This window comes from Salvelinus alpinus, chromosome 6 (genome assembly GCF_045679555.1).
Source record: "Salvelinus alpinus chromosome 6, SLU_Salpinus.1, whole genome shotgun sequence".
Classification (NCBI taxonomy): Eukaryota; Metazoa; Chordata; class Actinopteri; order Salmoniformes; family Salmonidae; genus Salvelinus; species Salvelinus alpinus.
Window position 1 is genome coordinate 20,965,321 of NC_092091.1, and position 27,719 is coordinate 20,993,039.

At 43.4% G+C, this 27,719-nt stretch overlaps 1 protein-coding gene across 2 annotated transcripts in view; it reads right to left on the bottom strand.

Annotated features, from left to right (window-relative positions):
• The window catches only part of LOC139578337 (single-stranded DNA-binding protein 3-like), a 149,574-nt gene that overhangs the window by 84,095 nt on the left and 37,760 nt on the right, over positions 1–27,719 (bottom strand). For both annotated transcript variants that reach the window (XM_071405786.1, XM_071405787.1), the window contains exons 3-4: positions 17,770–17,831; positions 797–881 (exon numbers count right to left, since the gene is read on the bottom strand). In XM_071405786.1, coding sequence (XP_071261887.1) covers positions 797–881; positions 17,770–17,831 — 147 coding nt within the window. The remainder of the gene's footprint in view (positions 1–796; positions 882–17,769; positions 17,832–27,719) is intronic.

Below are 27,719 nucleotides of genomic sequence, written 5' to 3' on the forward strand. Positions count from 1 at the left end.
AAGGGTATGTATGTAATACCACTATTTAGCAGAGCCAAAACACCAGAAAATGATAATTGTACGCTAAAGTATAGCAGTGATAAAACAATCTAACGGATTTGACTTGAGTGAGGCAGATGAAGTAAGAGGACTGCAGCTTAACCTTCAATCATTGAGGTCCTGCCAATGAGCTAGAGGTCACAATTAGTGGGCTCATTAACATGGTCATTTGCAGTCCAAGGGCTGTGTCAACAAAGAGCCTCCTTTTGTAAGCCGGCCACTCTGAGGCCCTCCACACATGTTCAAGCAGCACATCAGTGCTAGCGCCAGTGGAAGCTCCAGCTCTTCTGCAGATGAGAGGGTCAGGGAGAGCAAGCCCATGACCCCCAGGCCACCCCCATCCATCGGCCACAGCATTGTACTTAATCCAGGCCAACAGCTCACCCAGCTGCTTTATTTGCTCCGACCTTTATTGAAAACATGAGAAGGCCAATAAAAGCCTTGCAGTGGCCTGACATTTCACCTTCAGCCGACAGTTTAGGTAAAGCTCTAAGGGGTCACAGGGAGGAAGTGAGGGAGGTAGCCAGGACACTGTTTCACTGAGTTTAGGAGGATAGAACCTATTGCAGTAAGAGACGCTACAGAGACCAAACAAAACTACATTCATATCGTGACCAAAACAATCATGTATGCAAATGTCTTAATTCGATATTGAGAAATTAACTTGGATTACAGATAGACATTCTATAGCGCACACACACACGACAACGACGGCCACCCGTGCCTCTGACACAACACCAGTGACAGGTTGACTCACATAATCGTGGAAAGCCTTGGCCTCGCTGGAATGTTCGCATGTCTCCCTCCGGTCTGGAGCAGCGCAGTACAGATCCCAGAATACACTGTGGGGAGAAGAGGAGAGAGACAGAGAACATGGTTGGACATAGACGTCAGAGTACAGCAAACATGCAGATAGTTTCAGTTTACACAACATTAACAACAGTTGGGGATGGTTCACATGACTGAGTTGGTTGGAGCATGGTGCTAATCCTATCTCTTAACACATTCATGAAAATAGTAATTGCCTCTAAACCTTCAAACTGCATACTGAACTCTAATCCAACTAAACTACTGAAAGAGCTGCTTACTGTGCTTGGCCCTCCTATGTTGAACATAATAAATGGCTCCCTATCCACTGGATGTGTACCAAACTCACTAATAGTGGCAGTAATAAAGACTCTCTTGAAAAAGCCAAACCTTGTCCCAGAATATATATTTTTTTAAACGAATCGGCCTATATCGAATCTCCCATTTCTCTAAAAATTTTGGGAAAAAGCTGTTGCACGGCAACTCACTGCCTTCCTGAAGACAAACAATGTATACGAAACGCTTCAGTCGGTTTTAGACACCATCATAGCACTGAGACTGCACTTGTGAAGGTGGTAAATTACCTTTTAATGGCGTCAGACCAAGGCTCAGCATCTGTCCTCGTGCTCCTAGACCTTAGTGCTGCTTTTGACACCATCGGTCACCACATTCTTTTGGAGAGATTGGAAACCCAAATTGGTCTACACGGACAAGTTCTGGCCTCGTTTAGATCTTATCTGTCGGAAAGATATCAGTTTGTCTCTGTGGATGGTTTGTCCTCTGACAAATCAACTGTAAGTTTCAGTGTTACTCAAGGTTCCGTTTTAGGACCACTATTGTTTTCAATATATATTTTACCTCTTGGTGATGTCATTCAGGAAAACATAAAGTTACCTTTCACTGCTATGCGGACGATACACAGCTGTACATTTCAATGAAACATGGTGAAGGACCAAAATTGCCCTCCCTGGAACCCTGTGTTTCAGACATAACGAAGTGGATGGCGGAATTTTTAAAATTTTTAAACTCGGGACATAACAGAGATGCTAGTTCTTGGTCCCAAGACACAGAGATCTGTTGGATCTGACAATTAATCTTGATGGTTGTACAGTCGTCTCAATTAAAACTGTGAAGGACCTCGGCGTTACTCTGGACCCTGATCTCTCTTTTGATGAACATATCAAGACTATTTCAAGGACAGCTTTTTTCCAACTTCGTAACATTACAAAAATCAGAAACTTTTGTCACTTCTAGATTAGACTACTGCAATGCTCTACTTTCCGGGTACCCTGATAAAGCACTAAATAAACTTTAGTTAGTGCTAAACACGGCTGCTAGAATCTTGACTAGAACCCAAAAATGTGATCATATTACTCTTCCTGCTTCCTGTTAAGGCTAGGGCTGATTTCAAGGTTTTACTGCTAACCTACAAAGCATTACATGGGCTTGCTTCTACCTATCTCTCCCATTTGGTCCTGCCGTACATACCTACATGTACGCTACGGTCACAAGACGCAGGCCTCCTTATTGCCCCTAGAATTTCTAAGCAAACAGCTGGAGGCAGGGCCTAAAGAACTCAATTTTTATGGAATGGTCTGCCTATCTATGTGAGAGAAGCAGACTCGGTCTCAACCTTTAAGTCTTTATTTGAGACATCTCTCTCAGCCTTAGGACCATGCCACAGGACTACCCAGCCTGAAGACTCCTTGCTGTCCCCTGTCCACCTGGTTGTGCTGCTGCTCCAGTTTCAACTGTTCTGCCTGTGGCTATGGAACTCTGACCTGTTCTTCGGACGTGTTACCTTGTCCCGGACCTGCTGTTTTCGACTCGCTCTCTCTACCGCACCTGCTGTCTCTAACTGTGAATAATCGGCTATGAAAAGCCAGCTGACAACCACTGTGATTATTATAATTTCACCCTGCTGGTCATCTATGAACATCTTGGCCATGAACTGTTATAATCTCCACCCGGCACAGCCAGAAGAGGACTGGCCACCCCTCAGAGCCTGGTTCCTCTCTAGGTTTCTTCCTAGGTTCCTGCCTTTCTAGGGCGTTTTTCCTAGCCACCGTGCTTCTACATCTGCATTGCTTGCTATTTGGGGTTTTAGGCTGGGTTTCTGTATAGCACTTTGTGACATCGGCTGATGTAAAAAGGGCTTTATAAATACATTTGATTGATTGATTGTGGGTTTGATTCCCTCATGGGACACATACTGAATGTATACATGTGTATGTGTGAAACGTAACACTAAAATACCATCTATCACGAAGTGAAACTTGATCAAGCTGAAGTTATAAAGTGAATGAAAAAAAAACTATTTTAGTCCACCGCTCGCCTCAGAGCTTCAGCAAGGTGAGGTCATCTAATTGAACCATTTCATGTAGCTATCGTTCTGCTTGGCCAGAGCTGCAGGCTAATGATCTATTAGGCATTATATTTGTTAATTAAGGCAAATCCAGCACTTAAGGGCTGCAAGGGGCACCAAGTTCCAATCCAAATACACTCTTAATTACTTAATTAAGCACCTGTTTAACTGGTCCACATTAAATTGTTCTTTCACCTAAGATATTGATTTAATGGATAGCACATAAAAGCTGCTGATCTGACTGGGGCTCAAGAGCAATGTTACGCTTTTTCCAATCCATTCAAAGACGAAAATTCCACGATATGCATGCTTTCTGCTGAGGCAGCAAAACCAGACTTCTAACAACGTGTGATACACTGAGCACTTGATAGGACTTCAAAATGGAGCAGAAAATATTAGCTGATCACCCATAACCGTGTGTAAGATATTTTGTTACAATTCATATAGAGTGATGCTAAACATATGTATTTACTGCATATGGAAGGTACATTTGCATGTACTGTCTTCTTACTGTGTAAGCACAGTAAAGTAGTGAAGATACAACTTCCCTGTTTTATATCATAACAAAGCATTTCTGGTGAAGAAATGCTATTTTCTACAAGCCCCTGGCCTTTGCTCTCAGGTGTGCACTGTCTGGGTCAGCTGGACAGGCTGATGCACAGCACAGAGAAAAAGAGAGGAGAGGGAGAGATCGAGAACAGAGGTGTGTGTGTTTGTGCGTGCGTACGTGCATGTTTTATGCGTGCATGCGTGTGTGTTGAAGGGGTCATGAAGCCTGCCCCTCAGTCACTTGACAATAAAGCCAGGCTGCATTATCATATCTATCAACTGCCGTTAAAGAGATTGCAGCTTTGTCAGAGCTGTGCCTGCCTGCCGGAGGGAGACAGCGGGATCATCTCAAATCCAATCAGCTCTCTGGGAAATGAAATAAGACACACGTTAGAGTTTGTTACTGAAAAGCCACAACTAGGTGCAAACAGGGGATGGGGACTGGAGAGCAGGGTGATTATAACCTGACACTCACCAAAGTTTCAAATAGTAACTTATAAACTAGGTGGTTTGTGCCCTGAATGCTGATTGGCTGACAGCCGTGGTATATCAGATTGTATATGACAAAACATGTATTTTTACTGCTCTAATTACGCTGGCAACCAGTTTATAATAGCAACAAGGTACCTTCGGGGTTTGTGGTATATGGTCATTATACCATGTTGCGTTGTGCCTAAGAACAGCCCTTAGCCGTGGTATATTGGCCATATACCACACCACCTCGGGCCTTATTGCTTAAGTAGATCATATCTGGGTGGGACTGCTCATGCAACACGGCTAAAAAGGTACACTACGACTAGTTAAGACTAGCTACCTACAGGTTGAGAAGCTCAGCAGTTTCTTTTTGTCAACTGAAGATTTTCATACTGTGGATGCACTCTCTCCTTAGACTCCTTTAAATAAATTAACTTGGCTGTGTGGAATCCCTAAGATCAATCTGGGTGTGAGATTCTTGGTCCAGTTTAGAAGGCATGCAAATTCTGCCATATTCAAATTAAATGCCAGTAAAAACAATGTGGAAATGTGGACTGACAGCATAAACAGGACATACACACTTTCCACTTCATTGTGTCCCGAACAACGAATTAGCATCTACATTCACAAGACAATTACAACAATTAAATACCATCATGATAATTATTGCAATTAACTGTAGTCTGACAACGCCTGGAGGTAACAATGTGCCTTCCACCATAATGGGCAGAGTAAACAGAGACACATGGTTGAAGGGGTCTAGGCATTGATCCACACACTCTAGGCTGGGGTGAGTTCCTGTCAGGCAACAGAGAAGCCATGCTAAGGAGAGGAGAAAGAGGAGAAGAGGGAAAGCCAGGTTGACTATGGCTGCTAATACTCTTATCAGCCTGAGCTGCTCTTAATGGGACAAAACACTACAATCAAAGGCAGAAGAAAACAAAACCTTTCAGAGTGTTTATTACCCCACTGAAGTTTGCTATTCTCCTGGTATTAATGCTTGCGTTGTGAGACAACAAGAGAAACAGGCACTCCGTAGCTCTTAAAACAGCACGCCATGTAAATCAGCTCTTCTATAAATCCCTGGGAACACTCCCCTCGGACTTCGCTAATAAATTCAACATCTGACAAGGGCCAAAGAAAGAAAGAATAAAAGGAAATGTATGTTGTGTGCATATTGTTAAAGATGAGATACAATAGAATAACTCCTTTATTAATCTAACATGGGGAGGCTCAATGGTCAGGTGTCACGCCCTGACCTTAGAGATCCTTATTTATTCTCTATGTTTGGTTGGGTCAGGGTGTGACTCGGGTGGGAAAATCTATGCTTTCTATTTCTTTGTTATTTTGCCGAGTGCGGTTCCCAATCAGAGGCAGCTGTCTATCGTTGTCTCTGATTGGGGATCATATATAAGTTGTGATTTTCCGTTTGAGTTTTGTGGACTCTGGAATGGCTAACAAATGTTTCCAACGCTGTAGAAGCTGTCTTTATTATGCTCTTGTCCGGGACAATATTAACAATCCGGAATTTCAAATGTGGCAATTGTTTGCTTGCGGGGGGATTACAGGAATCAGGTGGCCATCCTTAGCAAGCAAATTTCAACTCTGCGTGAACTTATGGGGAAAACGCAAACGAGTCTTCAACTCCTGTGGCCAGACGCAGCTTGTGCTTAATGGATGTATCCCTGCATTGTCATCTGTCCCTATCCGAATGGCCTATGCTACCTGGAATTTTCCTGCTAAGGAAGTTGTTTCCATCTGCTTCTCCTCCATCTTGTAGTGGAGTAGATGGAGAACAGCAAGAGGATTGTTCCAATCAGCGCAGGTCCCATGTCACAAGTCGTGGAAAGCAAAGGCAGCCGCATGCTGCTAAACGGAGGTCCGTTTAGTGAGAGGTCCGGAGCAGATTGACATGAGAAATAGCTTCACCACCCTGGTGCCTGATCTACCTGCGCCTTCATCGCTGGGACTACCTGGGTCTGCGACAGCTGTGCTGACTCCAACAGCGGCTTCGTCATCGGGTTCGGGCTCTCTTCCCTCTCTCTGGATCTGACGGGGTTTTGCCTGCTGTTGGAGGTCTGGACTTATCCCTGGGAGCTGCGGGTGTATGCGATCTGCTCCTCGTGGGCCCTTGAAAGGTTCCACAAATTGTGTGAGGGGTAGGAATGGGTGTATTTCTCCATCCCCTTCCCCGGCCGTTGTATTGGGAGATATTGAGATATTTCTCAGTCCCTTGAGTAAAAACGTTTGTGCTATCCAGGAGCACCAGTATAGGACATCAATAAGCTGCTCCCAAACATTTTAAACCTGCATCAGGAAAATGAGTCTATCATAGTTCATGTGGGATTCAATGAAATTATGAAGGAAAGCTAAGAACAGCTGAAGATGGATTTTAAAGAACTGATTGGGTCTCTGCTTAACACCAACAAACGCCCCATAATCTCTGGCCCTGTGCCCTCCCTAAATCATGGCATTGAACATTCAGCAGACTTTTAGCCCTCCATAACTCGCTACGTGCCTATTGCAGGTATGTGGGTGTAACATTTATTTTCAATTTTGATACCTTCTGGAAACAAAGCTTGTTTAATAAAGAGGATGGGATCTACCCAAATCATTTGGGTTCCTGGATCCTTTCACAGCATTATAAGGCAGGAAGAGTAGCTGCTGCCTTGGAGCAGCTAATGGGGATCCTTAATAAATACAAATACAGTGCCAGTTCACTTACCTCCTCCCTATAGGCGGACTCGTCATTGTTGGTTATCAGGCCTACAACCGTGGTGTCGTCAGCAAACTTGATGATGGAGTTGGTGTCGTGCTAAACCACGCAGTCGTGCGTCAACAGGGAGTACAGCAGAGGACTGAGGACACACCCCCTGGGGCGGCCCTGTGTTAAGAGTCAGTTTGGAGGTGTTGTTGTTGCCAATCCTTACAGCCTGTGACTTGCGCGTCAGGAAGTCCAGGATCCAGTTGCAGAGGGTGGTGTCCAGACCCAGAGTTCTGAGCTTGATGTCGAGCTTGGAGGGAACAATAGTGTTAAATGTTGAACTGTAGTCAATGAACAGCATTCTCATAGTTGTTCCTCTTGTCCAGATGCGTTACGGCTCTGTGAATAGCGATAGAAATAGCATCTTCCGTGGATCTGTTGGAGCAGTAGGCAAATTGAAGCCTCTCCAAGCACTTCATGATAACAGAGGTGATCGCGACAGGGTGATAGTCATTGGGCATGTCACCTTGTTTTTCGGGCACTGGGACAATGGTTGTCCAGCAGGTGGGACTACAGCCTGGGACGGGGACAGGATGAAGATGTCTGAGAAGACACCACCCATTTGGTTGGCACCAACTAGGGGGATATGCCACCTGAGGCGGTGGCTATGTTAGTATTCACACTTTTGAGAGTTTTACTCATGTCAGCCTCAGTGCGTAAAAGCACCTAGTGGTCTGGAGAAGCGAGTCTCTTCCTGGATGGCTCGTATTGTCTGCCTTGAAGGGAGCATAGAATGTGTTAAGCACGTCTGGGAGGAAGGCTTCAGTGGGCACCGCACAGCTGGATATGCCTTTGTATTTTTGCATCCCTAATGGATTTGCGGAGCACGTACCTGCTTGCCTTGAACGACTCATCAGGGTTTGTTCTACTGACATTGAATGCTGCAGTACAGGCTTTCAGCATTGTACGGATATCTCTGTTCATCCAGGGTTTTTGGTTTGGGTATGTCCGGATTGTTATTGTGGGTACAACATCAACAACACATTTCCTAATGAGGCCTGTGACTGACAATACATATTCCTCAAATGTTGATGGATGAGTCCTTGGTGAAACCTTGAACATGTTCCAATCAGCATTCTCAAAATAATCCTGCAGCATTGAGTCTGCCTCATCTGTCCAGCACCTCAATATTCTCTGTGTTGATGGCTCTTTCGAGTTGATGCTTGTCGGCGGGGAGGAGGAACAGAGAGACATGTTCTGATTGTCGTTGTAACGGATGTTGGTGTATACATGGTCAAGCACACTGAATCCTCATGTGTGACAGGATAGATGTTGGTGATATTTTGGGAAAATGTGTTTTAGACAGGCTTAGTTAAAGTCACCACCAACAAAGACTGCTACCGGGTGAGAGTATCATTGCTGGCTAATGATCTTGTACAGTTTTCTGAGTGCGCTGTGTTTGCTTGTGGCGGTATGTACACAGCTCTGATAAGACACCTGAATTTCCTCTGGACATTTTTTTATTTTATTTAACTCAGCAAGTCAGGCAAGTCAGTTAAGAACAAATTCTTATTTACAATGACTGCCTACAGGGGAACAGTGTTTGGGGCCAGAACGATAGATTTTTACCTTGTCAGCTCGGGGATTCGATCCAGCAACCTTTCGGTTACTGGCCCAACGCTCTAACAACCAAGCTACCTGCCGCGCCAAAATGGATATACGGTAGTGAAATATATACAGCCTTATTCAAAAATGTATTAAATAGTTTTTTACACCTTCATCAATCTACACACAATACCCCATAAGCAAAATCAAAAACTTCAGCAACTTTACTAAAAATAAAAATATCACATTTACATAAGAATTCAGACCCTTTACTGAGTACTTGTTGAAGCACCTTTGGCAGCGATTACAGTCGAGTCTTCTTGGGTATGACGCTACAAGCACACTTGTATTTGGGGAGTTTCTCCCATTCTTCTCTGCAGATCCTCTCAAGCTCAGTCAGGTTGGATGGGAAGCGTCGCTGCACAGCTATTTTCAGGACTCTACAGAGATGTTCGATCGGGTTCAAGTCCGGGCTCTAGCTGGGCCACTCGAGGACATTCAGAGACTTGTCCCGAAGCCACTCCTGCGTTGTCTTGGCTGTGTGCTTAGGGTCATTGTCCTGTTGGAAGGTGAACCTTCGCCCCAGTGGGAGGTCCTGAGCGCTCTGGAGCATGTTTTCATCAAGGATCTCTCTGTACTTTGCTCTGTTCATCTGTCCCTCGATCCTGATTAGTCTCCCAGTCTCTGCCACTGAAAAACATCCCCACAGCATGATGCTGCCACCACCATGCTTCACCGTAGGGATGGTGCCAGGTTTCCTCCAGATGTGACACTTGGCATTCAGGCCAGTCTTGGTTTCATCAGACCAGATAATCTTGTTTCTCATGGTCTGAGAGTCTTTCGGTTACTTTTGGCAAACTCCAAGCGGGCTGTCATGTGCCTTTTACTGAGCAGTGGCTTCCATCAGGCCACTCTACCATAAAGGCCTGATTGAGATGGTTGTCCTTCTGGAAGTTTCTTCCATCTCCACAGAGGAACTGTTGAGCTCTGTCAGAGTGACCATCAGGTTCTTGGTCACCTCCCTGACCAAGGTCCTTCTCCCCCTATTGCTCAGTTTGGCCGGGGGCAGCCAGCTCTAGGAAGAGTCTTGGTGGTTCCAAACTTCTTCCATTTAAGAATGATGGAGGCCACTGTGTTGTTGGGGACCTTCAATACTACAGAAATGTTTTGGTACCCTTCCCCAGATCTGTGCTTCGACACAATCCTGTCTCGGTGCTCTAGGACCATTCCTTCGACCTCATGGCTTGGTTTGGACTTTGACATGCACTGTCAACTGTGGAACCTTAAATATACAGTTGAAGTCAGAAGATTACATACACTTAGGTTGGAGTCATTAAAACTCGTTTTTCAACCACTCATCAAATTTCTTGTTAACAAACTATAGTTTTGGCAAGTCAGTTAGGATATCTACTTTGTGCATGACACAAGTAATTTTTCCAACAATTGTTCACAGACAGATTATTTCACTTATAATTCACTGTATCACAATTCCAGTGGGTCAGAAGTTTACATACACTAAATTGACTGTGCCTTTTAACAGCTTGGAATATTCCAGAAAATGATGTCATGGCTTTAGAAGCTTCTGATAGGCTAATTGACATCATTTGAATCAATTGGAGGTGTACCTGTGGATGTATTTCAAGGCCTACCTTCAAACTCAGTGCCTCTTTGCTTGACATCATGGGAAAATCAAAAGAAATCAGCCAAGACGCCAGAAAAAAAGTTGTAGACCTCCACAAGTCTGGTTCATCCTTGGGAGCAATTCATCTGTACAAACAACAGTACGCAAGTATAAACACCATGGGACCACGCAGTCGTCATACCGCTCAGGAAGGAGACACGTTCTGTCTCCTAGAGATGAACGTACTTTGGTGCGAAGAGTACAAATCAATCCCAGAACAACAGCAAAGGACCTTGTGAAGATGCTGGAGGAAACCGGTACAAAGGTCTATATCCACAGTAAAACGAGTCCTATATTGACATAACCTGAAAGTCTGCTCAGCAAGGAAGAAGCCACTGCTCCAAAACCGCCATAAAAAAGCCAGACTACGGTTTGCAACTGCACATGGGGACAAAGATCGTACTTTTTGGAGAGATGTTCTCTGGTCTGATGAAACAAAAAACTGTTTGGCCATAATGACCATTGTTATGTGTGGAGGAAAAAGGGGGAGGCTTGCAAGCCGAAGAACACCATCCCAACCGTGAAGCACGGGGGTGGCAGCATCATGTTGTGGGGGTGCTTTGCTGCAGGAAGGATTGGTGCACTTCACAAAATAGATGGCATCATGAGGCAGGGAAATTATGCGGATATGTTGAAGCAACATCTCAAGATATCAGTCAGGAAGTTAAAGCTTGGTCGCAAATGGGTCTTCTAAATGGACAATGAACCCAAGCATACTTCCAAAGCTGTGGCAAAATGGCTTTGAAAAAGCGTGTGCGAGCAAGGAGGCCTACAAACCTGACTCAGTTACACCAGCTCTGTAAAAATTCACCCAACTTATTGTGGGAAGCTTGTGGAAGGCTACCCGAAATGTTTGACTCAGTTAAACAATTTAAAGGCAATGCTACAAAATATAAATTGAGTGTACGTAAACTTCTGACCCACTGGGAATGTGTTGAAAGAAATAGAAGCTGAAATAAATCATTCTCTCTACTATTATTCTAACATTTCACATTCTTAAAATAAAAGTGGTGATCCTAACTGACCTAAGACAGGGCATTTTTACTAGGATTAAATGTCAGGAATTGTGAAAAACTGAGTTTAAATCTATTTGGCTAAGGTGTATGTAAACTTCCGACTTAAACTGTATACACAGGTGTGTGCATTTGCAAATCATGTCTAATAAATAGAATTTACAACAGGTGGACTCCAATCAAGTTGTAGGAACATCAAGGATGATCAATGGAAACAGGATGCACCTGAGCTCAATTTAGAGTCTCATGAAGGGTCTGAATACTTATGTAAATAAGGTATTTTTTATTTGTAATAAATTTGCAAAAATGTATACAAATCTATTTTTGCTTTGTTATTATGGGGTATTGTGTGTAGATTGATGAAGGTAAATGTATTTTATCCATTTTAAAATAAGGCTGGAATGTGACAAAATGTAGAAAAAGTTACTTTCCGAATGTGTGGTTATGGATGTGGGTATGCAGACCCGTGAGCCACTGCGGCCCCTTATGATGAGTAGATTTTTTTGTGGCCCCGACTCCCATCAAAGTTGCCCACACCTGATCTAGTGTCTCTCTCTTTCTGACAGTTATTACAGATCTACTCTGCTTGACATATACGGGCTGAAAGGAACCACAAAGCCCCACTTTCAGCCTCATTATACCTGTTTTATAAAATATAACCAGGAGATTTAGGATAGGGCAAGTCTGTTTTGCTGAACTTCTTTTTTTTGCCCCTCGCAAGGATGAATTTCAGCTGGAAGCAATTTGAGGGATGATCCGTGTACATAGTATTGTGGTGAGGTTCTGAGAGGGTGACCGAGTGGATGTCCATTGAAAACTGGTTAAAACAATTGATTTGGTCAACAAATGAAGAGGGCTAATGAAACAATCAACACCTGCACCCCTCTCGGAACCCTGGCTTTATTCCTGCGTCCATAACAACAGATGTGGATGACTGACCCCCACCTCCAACACACCGCAACCTGTAGCCCCCCCCCCCCCCCAGCCCATTCAGGCCTGCACGGCCCAACTGGAACCTGCTTGAGACAGAATCAGGGAAGAAAAATAGCCAAATCCCCCACCCTGGGTTAACACAAAAGAGACTGGAATGTAAGGAGTTAATCCGTTAGGGGTCTCTCTGCAAACAAAGGACAGGCCTCCAGACAAAGGTTGAGGGAGTGGGAGCAGAGGGGGAGGGGTTGGCTTCCCCTTACCATCTGGACCCTTTGTTTGGGGGAGGAGGTTGGTGAAGGGGGAGGTGTCCTGGTGAAGGGGGAGGGGTCCAGTGAGCCTCCCCATCCAGTTCTGCAGCCCCAGACAGACAACCCAGCTAGCACATAACATTCTGAGAACCATATGTTTCTTAGAATGTGGTTGTCCTATGGTTATTTTGCAAACAACCTTCCCACAACTTTCTGGAAATGGTGCAGAATAATTGCTTGGCTTTGTAACATTCTCAGCACATTTAAGGCACTTGAAAAAAACACAATTTTCTTGGTATTTCATTACTTTAACAGTGCTAGATGGGTCACTACAGACCCGGGTTCGATCCCGGGCTGTATCACAACCGGCTGTGATCGGGAGTCCCATAGGGTGGCACACAATTGGCCCAGTATCATCTGGGTTAGGGGAGGGTTTGGCCAGGGTAAATAAGAATTTGTTCTTAACTTCTCTGGGATATGTGGGACGCTAACGTCCCACTTGGCCAAAAGCCAGTAAAAATGCACAGCGCCAAATTCAAATAAATTACTATAAAAATCAAACTTTCATGAAATCACACATGAAAGATACCAAATTAAAGCTACACTTGTTGTGAATCCAGCCAACATGTCAGAATTCAAATAGGCTTTTCGGCAAAAGCAAATGATGCTATTATCTGAGGATAGCAACAGAGTAAACAAAGAGAGAGAAGCATATTTCAACCCTGCAGGCGCGACACAAAACTCAGAAATAAAAATATAATTCATGCCTTACCTTTGACGAGCTTCTTTTGTTGGCACTCCAATATGTCCCATAAACATCACAAATGGTTATTTTGTTCGATTAATTCCGTCGATATATATCCAAAATGTCCATTTATTTGGCGCGTTTGATCCAGAAAAACACCAGTGCCAACTTGTGCAACGTGACTACAAAATATCTCAAAAGTTACCTGTAAACTTTGCCAAAACATTTCAAACTACTTTTGTAATACAGCTTTAGGTATTTTTTTACGTAAATAATCGATAAAATTGAAGACGGGATGATCTGTGTTCAATACAGGATTAAAACAAACTGTAGCTAGCTTTCTGGTCACGTTCCTTTATCTAACAGTACACTTCAAGTGACCCTTGTTCAAGATGGCCGTACTTCATTACACAAAGGAAAAAACCTCAACCAATTTCTAAAGACTGTTGACATCCAGTGGAAGCGGTAGGAACTGCAAGAAGGTCAATTAGAAATCTGGATTCCCAATGAAAACCCATTGAAAAGAGAGTGACCTAAAAAAAAAATATCTGAATGGTTTGTCCTCGGGGTTTCACCTGCTAAATAAGTTCTGTTATACTCACATACATGATTCAAACAGTTTTAGAAACTTCAGAGTGTTGTCTATCCAAATCTACTAATAATATGCATATCTTATCTTCTGGGGATGAGTAGCTGGCAGTTGAATTTGGGTATGCTTTTCATCCAAACGTGAAAATGCTGCCCCCTATCCTAGAGAAGTTAACTGACTTGCCTAGTTAAAGGAAGGTTAAATTTAAAAAATGACATTGCCATCGATAAAATGCAATTGTGTTTATTGTCCGTCGCCTATGCCTTTCCATACCATAACCCCTCCGCCACCATGGGGCTCTCTGTTCACAACGTTGACATTAGCAAACCGCTTGCCCACACGACGCCATACCTTCGGTCTGCCATCTGCCCAGTATAATTAAAACCAGGATTCATCTGTGAAGAGCACACTTCTCCAGCGTGCCAGTACGACGCCAAACTGCAGTCAGGTCAAGTCCCTGGTGAGGTCGAAGAGCACACAGATGAGCTTCCCTGAGATGTTTCTGACAGTTTGTGCAGCAATTGTTTGGTTGTGCAAACCCAGTTGGCTTGTCTGACGATCCCGCAGATCAAGAAGCCGGATGTGGAAGTCCTGGGCTGGCATGGTTACACGTGGTCTGCGGTTGGACATACTGCCAAATTCTCTAAAACGATGTTGGAGGCAGCTTATGCTAGAAAAATGTACATACAATTATCTGGCAACAGCTCTGATAGACATTCTTGCAGTCAGCATTCCAATTACACGCTCCTTAAAAACTTGAGATATCTGTGGCATTGTGTTGTGTGACAAAACTACACATTGAGTGGCCTTTTACTGTCCTTGCACAAGGTACACCTGTGTAATGATCATGTTGTTTAATCAGCTTCTTGATATGCACACCTGTCAGTTGGATGGATGGATTATCTTGGAAAAAGAAAACGACTCACTAAAAGGGATGTAAACATTTTTCTGTACAACATTTGAGAGAAATAAGCTTTTTATGCTTATGGACAATTTCTAGGATCTTTTTTTCAACACTTGTTAAGTGTGTTCAGGTGTGTTGGCACAGCCACTAATCTTGGCCACACCTGATCTTAATGAGTGCTTGTTTAGTTTGAAATGGGGTCTGTTTGAATATACAAAAATGTAACAACTTTGTATATGTTAAAAAACATGGCATGCTAACTCTATCCTGGTGGCGCAGTGGACTAATTCCATGGATAGAGAACAGAAGATTATAGCTTTGAATCTCACTGATAAAAAAATAAATGTGTTTCCACGATTAATGCCTTAGGAAAGGAATGTCAATGTGTCCTATACAGTAGCAGTGCTTGGAATTCAAAAAAGTTAACCCAAAATATGCTAGCAGTGTTATTAAAACACTTTCAGAGCGTCAATAAAACCTCCCAGGAAAACTTAAGGAACTGGAGTAAAATGCTCTCTGAACCTCCCTGCCACCGAAAAACTATTTTCTATAAAAGAACAGTAAAATGTAATGTTTTTTAAACAGTCAGAAAACATAAGGCTTCGTTACCACAACCAATGCGAAACTCAAATACATACGTTCCCACAACTTCCAAGGAACCAAATGTGCTAGCTGGGAACCCTCCACGGGGGCCCTGCTCAGCGAATAACCTGACCACACACACACACACACACACACACACACACACACACACACACACACACACACACACACACACACACACACACACACACACACACACACACACACACACACACACACACACACACACACACACACACACACACACACGAGGCTCCCTCAAACCATGTCTCAGCACATCAACAAACCCTGAGACTTTACAACTTCTCTAGAGGGTTAGGCAACGTGAAAGTAAACTTTGTCTAAAAAAGGTATGTTTGTATATGTCAATCTGTCTGCATCTCTCGTAGCTTTTCAAGTGAAATCTGTCAGACGGAGGGAACACAGGCTCTCTTAAGGGCCATTATGAGCTGTGTAAACATGATTCACAATTAAAGCATGTTGGCGATTCAGGGAGAAGAATGCAGCTGAAAGACCCCTGTTCAGAGATTGAGGGTAGAGGGGCATTTCAGGATGAGCAGCGCTGGACAAACAAAGACTGCCTGTGAACTCACTCCCTCTCTCTCCCAGTCTCTCTCTCTTTCCTTCGATCTCTCTGTCTCTTCATCTGTCAACTGGAGGAGAACCCAGGCATGGGCGTTTCCTTCTCATCCAGTGAGAAATACGTGTCAGCCTGTCAGTCCAGAGGCAGACCACTTCCAGATAGCAAATACACTGAAGTAGTTTTGGGGGCATTAACACCTCTGACAGGTCGGCTAAAACAAATACAGCACAAGCTGGTTCTACGAATATCATGGAAAGAGATCATAATGAGTAAGCTGTTTTTTTTACTCTGGCCAGAAACTATAAAAGCTATTTACAGTATAACAGGTATACAGTCGTGGCCAAAAGTTTGCTGAAAAAAGTCTGCTGCCTCAGTTTGTATGATGGCAATTTGCATATACTCCAGAATGTTATGAAGAGTGATCAGATGAATTGCAATTAATTGCAAAGTCCCTCTTTGCCATGCAAATGAACTGAATCCCCCAAAAACTTTTCCACAGCATTACAGCCCTGCCACAAAAGGACCAGCTGACATCATGTCAGTGATTCTCTCGTTAACACAGGTGTGGGTGTTGACGAGGACAAGGCTGGAGATCACTCTGTCATGCTGATTGAGTTCGAATAACAGACTGATCGGGGCACCACCAGTACAGAGCTTGCTCAGGAATGGCAGCAGGCAGGTGTGAGTGCATCTGCACGCACACTGAGGCGAAGACTTTTGGAGGATGGCCTGGTGTCAAGAAGGGCGGCAAAGAAGCCACTTCTCTCCAGGAAGGTACAGGGGTTGGACTGCTGGGCACTGGGGTAAAGTCATTTTCTCTGATGAATCCCCTTTCCGATTGTTTGGGGCATCCGGAAAAAAACTTGTCCGGAGAAGACAAGGTGAGCGCTACCATCAGTACTGTGTCATGCCAACAGTAAAGCATCCTGAGACCATTCATGTGTGGGGTTGCTTCTCAGCCAAGGGAGTGGGCTCACTCACAATTTTGCCTAAGAACACAGCCATGAGTAAAGAATGGTACCAACACATCCTCCAAGAGCAACTTCTCCCAACCACCCAGGAACAGTTTGGTGACGAACAATGCCTTTTCCAGCATGATGGAGCACCTTGCCATAAGGCAAAAGTGATAACTAAGTGGCTCGGGGAACAAAACATCAATATTTTGGGTCCATGGCCAGGAAACTCCCCAGATCTTAATCCCATTGACAACTTGTGGTCAATCCTCAAGAGGCGGGTGGACAAACAAAAACCCACAAAATCTGACAAACTCCAAGCATTGATTATGCAAGAATGGGCTGCCATCAGTCAGGATGTGGCCCAGAAGCTAATTGACAGCATGCCAGGGTGGATTGCAGAGGTCTTGAAAAAGAAGGGTCAACACTGCATATATTGACTCTTTGCATCAACTTCATGTAATTGTCAATAAAAGCCTTCGACACTTATGAAATGCTGGTAATTATACTTCAGTATTCCATAGTAACATCTGACAAAAATATCTAAAGACACTGAAGCAGCAAACTTTGTGAAAATATATATTTGTGTCAGTCTCAAAACTTTTGGCCACGACTGTACATACGCAGTAAGCATAACTTAACTTTTAAAGTAATACTGACTATGCTCCAATTTGAGGGAAATGGAACTTATTTGAATTGGGTTCCATTTTATTATTCATCATCCAGTGAAGAGAGTACAGTGAACCCACAGCACTGACGTCAGAAGACATTGCGCTTAGCGTTCCCCAGAAATGACCTCCTCACTCCTACACATTCTTTCATGTCATTATGTGTGCTTTCATGTTGTGAATAAATTGCAGCTGAGAGTGTGTTTACAGTGTGTGGTGTTAAATGGGCATCTTTGTAAAATCGCTCTGGATTAGAATGTCTGCTAAATGACTCAAATGTCAAATGTACATAGACAGTGCACGTACCACCACCATGAGTGTAGGAATCCAGGGGGCTCCCCCAGTGTAATGTTCTTCTCCCATCGGATCTAGAAGAGAGGAGGAAGATAGTGGAGAGACAGAGAGTGATACAAAGAGGGAGCGAGAGTTAAGACTCCACTGCATGTGCAACCATAATGCATAAAACACCACATCTCACTCCACTTCCACCTCAGACAGACACGCAGAAAGAATGGAGTGCAGAGAGTGGTTCTGACTCTAAAAACATCTTAGGAGCAGCTCCTCACGCTTCAAACACCTACTCCCCATATCTGGTCACTGAGATAAGATCAACACAGAGATTGCTAGCTACCACACTCAGCCCTATTATCACTGTCTGTGGCCACTGTGTAAGCTTCAGTATATTGCAGGTACTGTGGGTAGCCTCCCTTGTGTACCAAGGCTTCTCCGCCTCTCATCTTATAAGTAGGACCCAGGGTTCTTGCCTTTGTGACTTGACCAGGAAAAGTTTATGTAACTAGGGCCAGGACCTTTTCTTGGTCAGGGTCACATGATCGGGGAACAACTCATACAAGTGAGCCTTAAAACGTGGCATGTAATAGAGGCTACCTGCAATGCACTGTAGTTCTAAGGCATATGTCTTGTGATCTACACTATATTGTAGGTGGATAATCTCCTATAAACCCCACAGCTGGTGGATGAGACTGAGTTGTGTGTGGGCCAGTAGAGGCTGTTTTAGGAGGTGTTCTGCTGTGCAGGGGAGCGGGCTGTGGGGACTGACTGTGTCCCCGGGGGACAGGGCCGTGTGCAGGGGGAGGATGGGAGGTTAATTGAGAGGCAGAGGCAGTAGGAGAGTCCAGGCGATAGCTCTCATTAGGTGCACTGAGCAGGTGTGTTTTTCTTCAGCGTACCTGTGGGGACTGAATTTCCTTATCTGCTCAGGGAGGGTGGGGGGAGAAGAGGGTTGGAATGGGACGGGATGAACATGCTTTGGACAGGTCCTGAGACTGACAGGCCTATATTAATGTAGTAATTGAATTGGAGTGACGTGGCTGACTGTAAAACTATTGACATCTATTTGATGAAAAGAGACAATATAGTTGGAAGTATCGTTACCAGTATAAGTTATAAAAGCATTTTATTTTTAATATTGTGTACTTACTCATAGCCTATGAAGGACAAGCAGAGTACCAGAAAATAATGGTTTGAAAACATCCCTGATCAGCATCTCTGCATTATACTTTGTATGAGATTTCATACATTCAAGACACAACTACAGTATAAGAAAATTACCTTGACCCTGGCCTCTGCATGCATGTCTCATGGACATGGACTTTGTGAGGAGCGGTGTCATCCTCCCATTGCCTGTGACCCATAACTTAACCCCTATCCAGCAGCACACCATTAACACTCCATCTCAGGGAGGAGATTCACCCAGGAGGGTTCTGCTATCAGAACCTCACTTCAGCCCTGCTACATAAAGTGGAACTGACAGCATTGTAGCAACATTAAAATCTGTTCATATGCACTCCCAGGAAGATTTTATTTTATTTTTTTACATTTTCTGACAGGCGTGTTTGGGAATTACGTATACTAATGCATTTGTGAAAATTCTATAGCAATATAGTGTGGGAAAGTGGCTGTGCGCTTGGACAATTAATAGACACTGCAGTAAACAAAACCTAATAAAAACATTTTCTCGTCCAGAATCTGCGCAGAGGTACATTAGGCCTACACGCAAACAAGCCATTTGCCACAAGGCCCTGCCATCATTCACTTTGAACTGGACTGTGTGTTTACAGGCAGTTGCAACAGCGTGACTTTAGATCATTAGAACGCATTCATAAAATACACTTGAATGGATTCTGCAAATATGTAGCTAAATACCACAGGAGTCACCTAAAACCCTCAAACTTTTACAGATGCACAATGGAGAGCATCCTGTCAGGCTGTATCACTGCAACTGCACCACCTGCAACCACAGGGCTCTCCAGAGGGTCTGCCCAACGCATCACCAGGGGCAAGCTACCTGCCCTCCAGGACACCTACAGCACCCGATGTCACAGGAAGGCCAAAAAGACCACCAAGGACAACAACCACCCAAGCCACTGCCTGTTCACCCCGCTATCATCAAGAAGGCGAGGTCAGTACAGGTGCATCAAAGCAGGGACCGAGAGACTGAAAAACAGCTTATATCTCAAGGCCATCAGACTGTTAAATAGCCATCACTAGCACATTATAGGCTGCTGCCTATATACATATATTTGAAATCACTGGCCACTTTAATAACTGAACACTAGTCACTTCAATAATGTGTACATATTTTGTATTACTCAACTCATATGTACATACTGTATCTTAGTCTATGCCATTCTGACATTGCTCATCCATATATTCTTAATTCCATTCCTTTACTTAGACTTGTGTGTATATGTTGGGAAATTGTTATATATTACGTGTTAGATATTACTGCACTGTTGGAGCTAGAAACACAAGCATTTTGCTACACCCGCAATGACATCTGCTAAACACGTGTATGTGACCAATAAAATTGGATTTGATTTGAGTCCTCTTACACTTGGGAACTTTACAGTCCTATTGATCAAACAACAATGAAAAGGTTTGGCTATATTTCCCTATATGCACATCAACAAGATCAACATCTAATGCTAGCCAGAGCAAGAGGAGCTAAAATCTAACAAAGGAACATTAGATAAACCCTCTCAAACTTTTTCAGCTATACTGAACAAAAATATAAAACGCAACATGCAACAATTTCAAAGATTTTACTAAGCTACAGTTAAGGAAATCAGTCAATTGAAATACATTCATTATGCCCTAATTTATGGATTTCACATGACTGGGCAGGGGCGCACTGGGGAGCCAGGCCCAGCCAATCAAAATGAGTTGTTCCCCACAAAAGGACCTTATTACAGACAGATCAGCTGTCCCGGTTGCTGGTCTCAGACGATCCCGCAGGTGAAGAAGCCGGATGTGGAATTCCTGGGCTGGCGTGGTTACAAGTGGTCTGCGGTTGTGAGGCCGGTTGGACATACTGTCAAATTCTCTAATATGATGTTGGAGGTGGCTTATGGTAGAGAAATTAAGATTAAATGGTCTGGCAACAGCTCTGGTGGACAATTGCATGCTCACACAACAATTGAGACATCTGTGGCATTGTGTTGTGTGACCAACCTGCATATTTTAAAGGTGGCCCATTATTGTCCCCAGCACAAGGTGCACCTGTGCAATGATCATGCTGTTTAATCAGCTTCTTGATATTCCATACCTGTCAGGTGTATGGATTATCTTGGCAAAGGAGAAATGCTCACTAACAGGGATGTAAATAAATGTGACCCGTTTCAGGAAACTAGGCAGATGTCGCAAGTCACGCCATTTTACTTTTTTTAATGCATTTTTGGGCAGAAATGCCTTCTGGAACATGTGAACTTTCATGTGCCTTAATAACAAACTTGTATGACATCTGTAAATAAGAATAAAATTGATAAATTAAGAGCCTTGTTGGTTAAACCAAAGAAAAAGAGCAACCTTCCCACTAGCCATGATTGGCTGAGATAATGAGTGGGCTTGACATACCGAGTTCGGGGTTCGGATTGGTCTGCCATATAGAAAGCTTCTGTCTATTTGAGCTGGTCAGTCTGTGTTGGTAACCCTGTCGAACGCAGCTTTTTTAAATGTATCGTGTAGTGGAGCTGCATAAGTGTTATTCTCCACTTTCTGGAGGATCGAGTTTTGAAATCAGTGGAATTAGAGTATGATAGTTAAAGAGATGGAGAAAACACCGGTCTCTGGATTACATCTTCAAACAAAGGGCAACCGTGACATGGCATCGGTTACAGGGAGACGTGTCCATCATGCATGATGATGTATACCGGTAAGATAGTCTAGCTAGATACATTTTCAGATATTACACGTTTCAAATTTTGACAGAAAGTAGTTTCATTTCAAGCTAAAGTGTACTGTTAGCTAGCTAAAGTTAGCTGGCTGGCTCCCTAGCTAACATTACGTGTATGACATTATTCGTATTCCAGAACCGTTTGCTTTGCTAGAGCCTAATGTTAGCTAGCTGACATTGAACCTGATTGGTTAGCTCCCAGCAGATTCATGCAGGGTAGTAACGACATGATTTGGCACTATGTTCATTGTTGTTTAACTAGCTAACATTACGTGTGTGATCTTACACGTTGTTTACCTAGCTACATGTCTTAAGCTAAAGGGTACAACACCCGTTGAATATGGCCGGTGTCAGTAAACGTCGGCAAAAAAGAGTAATGAAATTGTTGCCAGCAGAGCTGGTTAGGCTGTTCCTGTTATCCAGAGTTAAACAAATCATCGGCCAGAGCGCCAAGTGTGCGCTTTAAACGCTCCAAGAGCGAAACGAGATGTGTGGGTCTAAAGCTTAAGAAGGTGTAAACTATGCTGAATGGGTGTAGACAACAAAGAAGAGCTCTTCACTAGATACTAAAACATTCAGTCAAAGGCCATTTTCTCAAAAGTAAGTTTACTAGTTTATCAACTTTCAAAAAGTCTCAACTTTTATCCAATGTAAAAAACACAATTTCAAAATTTGCTACACAAGACCAAATCAAGGTTGTGAGTTATTAATAAACATGTAAACAAAATAAGAGAAAAAAGCTTTTTGTGTGAGTACGGAAAATTCCCTGTTTTTTAGCTCATGAAACATGGGACCAAAAGTTTTTGCGCTTATATTTTTGTTCAGTATAGTTAACCATCGAAATTGCACCGATAAACAATGGGGAATAGCCTGCTCATCCTTCTGTAACTTGCCTGCCAATGCATGCGTTGTCCCAACCAAGCACCAAAACTAACTGGCTAAAGTTGGCTAGCTTTCTAGTTAGCTACTTCCAGATACAAATGAGAATACCTCACTGACCATTTTACTCGCGCTAGCAGAGCTGGTTAGGCTGCTTACATGTTCTATAGAGCAATCGTGACTATTAACTATTACTTTTTTTTGCCTAAGTGTTACTGACACCGGTCATATTATCCATTTTAGAATAAGGCTGTAATGAAGGGCCTCCCGGGTTGCGCAGCCGTCTAAGGCACTCCATCGCAGTGTCTGAGGCATCACTACAGCCCCGGGTTTGATCCCAGGCTGTGTCACAGCCGGCCGTGACCAGGAGACCCATGAGGCAGCGCACAATTGGCCCAGCATCGTCCGGGTTGGGAAGGGTATGGCCGGCTGGGATATCCTTGTCCTAGCGACTCCTTGTGGCGGGCCAGGCGACAGCAACTTGCCCTCGGTTGCCAGCTGGACGATGTATCCTCCGACACACTGGTGCGGCTGGCATCCGTGTGTCAGTGCGGCTTGGCAGGGTCATGTTTCGGAGGACGTTTGGCTCTCGACCTTCGCCTCTCCCGAGTCCGTAGGGGAGATGAAGTGATGGGACAAGACTGTAACTACCAATTGGATATCACAAAATCGTGGAGAAATGATTAGTAAAAATAATAATAAGTCTAACTTAACCAAATGTGGAAAAAGTCAAGGGGACCGAATACTTTCTGAATTCATATTTAGTTACGTAACAGACTTATATTAACATTTATTAAATTGTTTTTTCCCCCTCATCAATCTACACAAAATACCCCATAATAATAAAAGAAAAACAGGTATTTTCAGGACTCTCCAGAGATGTTCGATTGGGTTTAAGTCCGGGCTCTGGCTGGGCCACTCAAGGACATTCAGAGACTTGTCCCGAAGCCACTCCTGCATTGTCTTGGCTGTGTGCCTAAGGACATTGTTCTGTTGGAAGGTGAACCATCGCCCCACCAGGTCCTGAGCGCTGGGGAGCAGGTTTTCATCAAGGAACTCTGTACTTTGCACTGTTCATCTTAACCCTCGACCCTGACTAGTCTCTCAGTTCCGGCACTTGAAAAACATCCCCACAGCATGATGCTGCCACCACCATGCTTCAACGTAGGGATTGTGCCAGGTTTCCTCCAGACGTGAAGCTTGGCATTCAGGCCAAAGAGTTCAATATTGGTTTCATTAGACCAGAGAATCTTGTTTCTCATGGTCTGAGAGTCCTTTAGGTACCTTTTGGCAAACTCCAAGCGGGCTGTCATATGCCTTTTACTGAGGAGTGGCTTCCGTCTGGCCACTCTACCATAAAGGTCTGATTGGTGGAGTGCTGCAGAGATGGTTACCTTTCTGGCAGGTTCTCCCATCTCCACAGAGGAACTCTGGAGCTTTGTAAGAGTGACCATCGGGTTCTTGGTCACCTCCCTGACCAAGGCCCTTCTCTCCCGATTGCTCAGTTTGGCCGGAGAAGGCCATCTGTAGGAAAAGTCTTGGTGGTTCCAAACTTCTTCCATTTAAGAATGATGAAGGTCATTGTGATCTTGGGAACCTTCAATGCTGCAGACATATTTTTGATTTGAGACAGACAGACAGACAGACAGACAGACAGACAGACAGACAGACAGACAGACAGACAGACAGACAGACAGACAGACAGACAGACAGACAGACAATTGAAGTCAGAAGTTTACATACACCTTAGCCAAATACATTTAAACTCAGTTTTTCACAATTCCTGACATTTAATCCTAGTAAAAATGCCCTGTCTTAGGTCAGTTAGGATCACCACTTTATTTTAAGAATGTGAAATGTCAGAATGATAGTAGAATGATGTATTTCAGCGTTTATTTATTTCATCACATTCCCAGTGGGTCAGAAGTTTACATACACTCAATTAGTATTTGGTAGCATCGCCTTTAAATTGTTTAACTTGGGTCAAATGTTTCAGGTAACCTTCCACAAACTTCCCACAATAAGTTGGGTGAATTATGGCCCATTCCTCCTAACAGAGCTGGTGTAACCGAGTCAAGTTTGTAGGCCTCCTTGCTCGCACACACTTTTTCAGTTCTGCTCATAAATCTTCTATAGGACTGAGGTCAGGGCTTTGTGATGGCCACTCCAATACCTTGACTTTGTTGTCCTTAAGCCATTTTGCCACAACTTTGGAAGTATGCTTGGGGTCATTGTCCATTTGGAAGACCGATCTGCGACCAAGCTTTAACTTCCTTACTGATGTCTTGAGATGTTGCTTCAATATATCCATATAATTTCCCTGCCTCATGATGCCATCTATTTTGTGAAGTGCACGAGTCCCTCCTGCAGCAAAGCACCTCCACAAAATGATGCTGCCACCCCCGTGCTTCACGGTTGGGATGGTGTTCTTCGGCTTGCAAGCCACCCCATTTTTCTTCCAAACATAACGATGGTCATTCTGGCCAAACAGTTCTATTTTTGTTTCATGAGACCAGAGGACATTTCTCCAAAAAGTACAATCTTTGTCCCCATGTGCAGTTGCAAACCGTAGTCTGGCTTTTTTATGGCGGTTTTGGAGAAGTGGCTTCTTCCTTGCTGAGTGGCCTTTCAGGTTATGTCAATATAGGACTCATTTTACTGTGGATATCGATACTTTTGTACCTGTTTCCTCCAGCATCTTCACAGGGTCCTTTGCTGTTGTTCTGGGATTGATTTGCACTTTTCGCACCAAAGTATGTTCATCTCTAGGAGACAGAATGCGTGTCCTTCCTGAGCGGTATGACGGCTGCGTGGTCCCATGGTGTTTATACTTGCGTACTATTGTTTATACAGATGAACGTGGTACCTTCGGGCATTTGGAAATTGCTCCAAAGGATGAACCAGACTTGAGGTCTACAATCATTTTTGAGATCAAGACTTGAGGTCTTGGCTGATTTCTTTTCATTTTCCCATGATGTCAAGCAAAGAGGCACTGAGTTTTAAGGTAGGCCTTGAAATACATCCACAGGTACACCTCCAATTGACTCAAATTATGTCAATTAGCCTATCAGAAGCTTCTAAAACCATGACATCATTTTCAGGAATTTTCCAAACTGTTTAAAAGGCATGGTCAACTTAGTGTATGTGAACTTCTGACCCACTGTAATTGTGACACAGTGAATTATAAGTGAAATAGTCTGTCTTTAAAGAATTGTTGGAAAAATAAATTGTGTCATGCACAAAGTAGATGTCCTAACTGACTTGCCAAAACTATAGTTTGTTAACAAGAAATTTGTGAAGTGATTGAAAAATTTGTTTAATGACTCAAACGTAAGTGTATGTAAACTTCCTAATTCAACTGTACATACATACAAGATTGGAATGCTACTGTGAAAATGATGATAATGCCCTTTTAGTATGAGCTGTTTGTAAAGACCGCCTAAAATCTCAGCCCGTTTTGGTTTGATGGAGTTTTCCCTGTGTCGTGACGTGACTATCATTAATGTAAGGACTGCTATTCATCAAATAATTACCTACTAAGTTTAATTATTACTCAATTAAATTAATCATGTAACAATTAACACATTAGGAATTTGGGGAACCACAGGAAAAGTTTGTTTAAAGAGTTACCATTTCCCGAATTAAATCAAGAATATAGATATCATATCAGTCATCAAATAATAATCAGTCTCATTCTGAACGTCATAGACTTCGTAAATCTGCACAAACCCGGGTCTCACTAATCATTCCATACAAATTGATTTGATTATTTATTCACTAACAAGCTAAATGATAAGATAATGTACACACACGGTATAGGTTATTGATTAGAACTTAATACAATGACAACAGGCCCCTTGCGGACCAACACAATATGACACGTGTTACACCAGATGGAGATTGAGTGTGTGTGTGTGTGTGTGTGTGTGTGTGTGTGTGTGTGTGTGTGTGTGTGTGTGTGTGTGTGTGTGTGTGTGTGTGTGTGTGTGTGTGTGTGTGTGTGTGTGTGTGTGTGTGTGTGTGTGTGAGGCAACACTGGGATACATTTGGAAACTATAATTACAGTAGCCCTAATACCTTGCCCCGAACTTCCGCTCTTATGGGTAAGAAGTGTAATGCATGTACATGTATATAAGTGTTGAAGGTCTTCTTTGGGTATCTCTGTTGGGCCCAGGCCTTCGGGGGCCGATGCCGCTTAGTAAGAAAGGTTCGATGGAGGCATTGTTCTTTGGGTGGCCTCAATTCATTCTCGGGTGTAAGTCTCTGATTGTCCACAGGATGTCACAATGTCCTTTCTCTTAGTTGTCTGTTTCCTTGTACTCGTTCTGGAAGAGTGGTCTTCTGAGGACGGCTAATAGCCGTGTAGATCTCAGGGTGGGGATGAAAGCAGTGTAGACAAACGATGACTTGAAGAGAATAACCGGATGGTCCTGCTTAAATTCACCTTCTTAGATACAGTACTTAGAACAGCAACTCAACTGTAGCATTGATTGTTAAGAGGTTCCTTTGTCTTCAACCTCGTGTAGCGTTTTCGGGGTCGCAACTAATCGTAGACCTCGACGGCAGCTCGTGGTCATCCTAGTCTGATATGTTAACTCTTTTCTCAAATTCTTTATACTCTCGGGTAAAAAGGGGGCTTTCCGTCTTGCTGACACGCTCTCTGGGTTCCCTGGGGCGTAGCTAGTTACAAAGCAAGGTATCAGAATTTACTATGATCTCGTTTAGAGAACTAAAATCACAATTTTACCATCACAAAAATATTCTCTTTATCCTGGATATTTTCTACACAACGTAAAGTATGTAAACATGATATACACCGTATGAAAACTCTTAGTTAATGTTTCGTTATAACGTCTTCATTTAACTTTTAATGACATCACAAAATAGACATTAATCTTCCACATTCTTGAAAAAAAATATATATATATTTAACTAGGCAAGTTAAGAACTAATTCATATTTACAATGACAGCTTACCCCATGTCACGAATATCACCGAAGGTGGCTCCCCTTCCTGTTCGGGTGGCGCTCGTCGGTCGTCGTCGCCGGTCTACTAGAGCCACCGATCCCTTTTTCCTTTTCGTTTGTTTTTGTCTAATTGGTTTCACCTGTTCCTTGTTGGGTTTTTGGGGTGGGTACTATTTAAGTTCGTTTAGCCCGCTTGTGTTTGTGCGGGCTTGTGG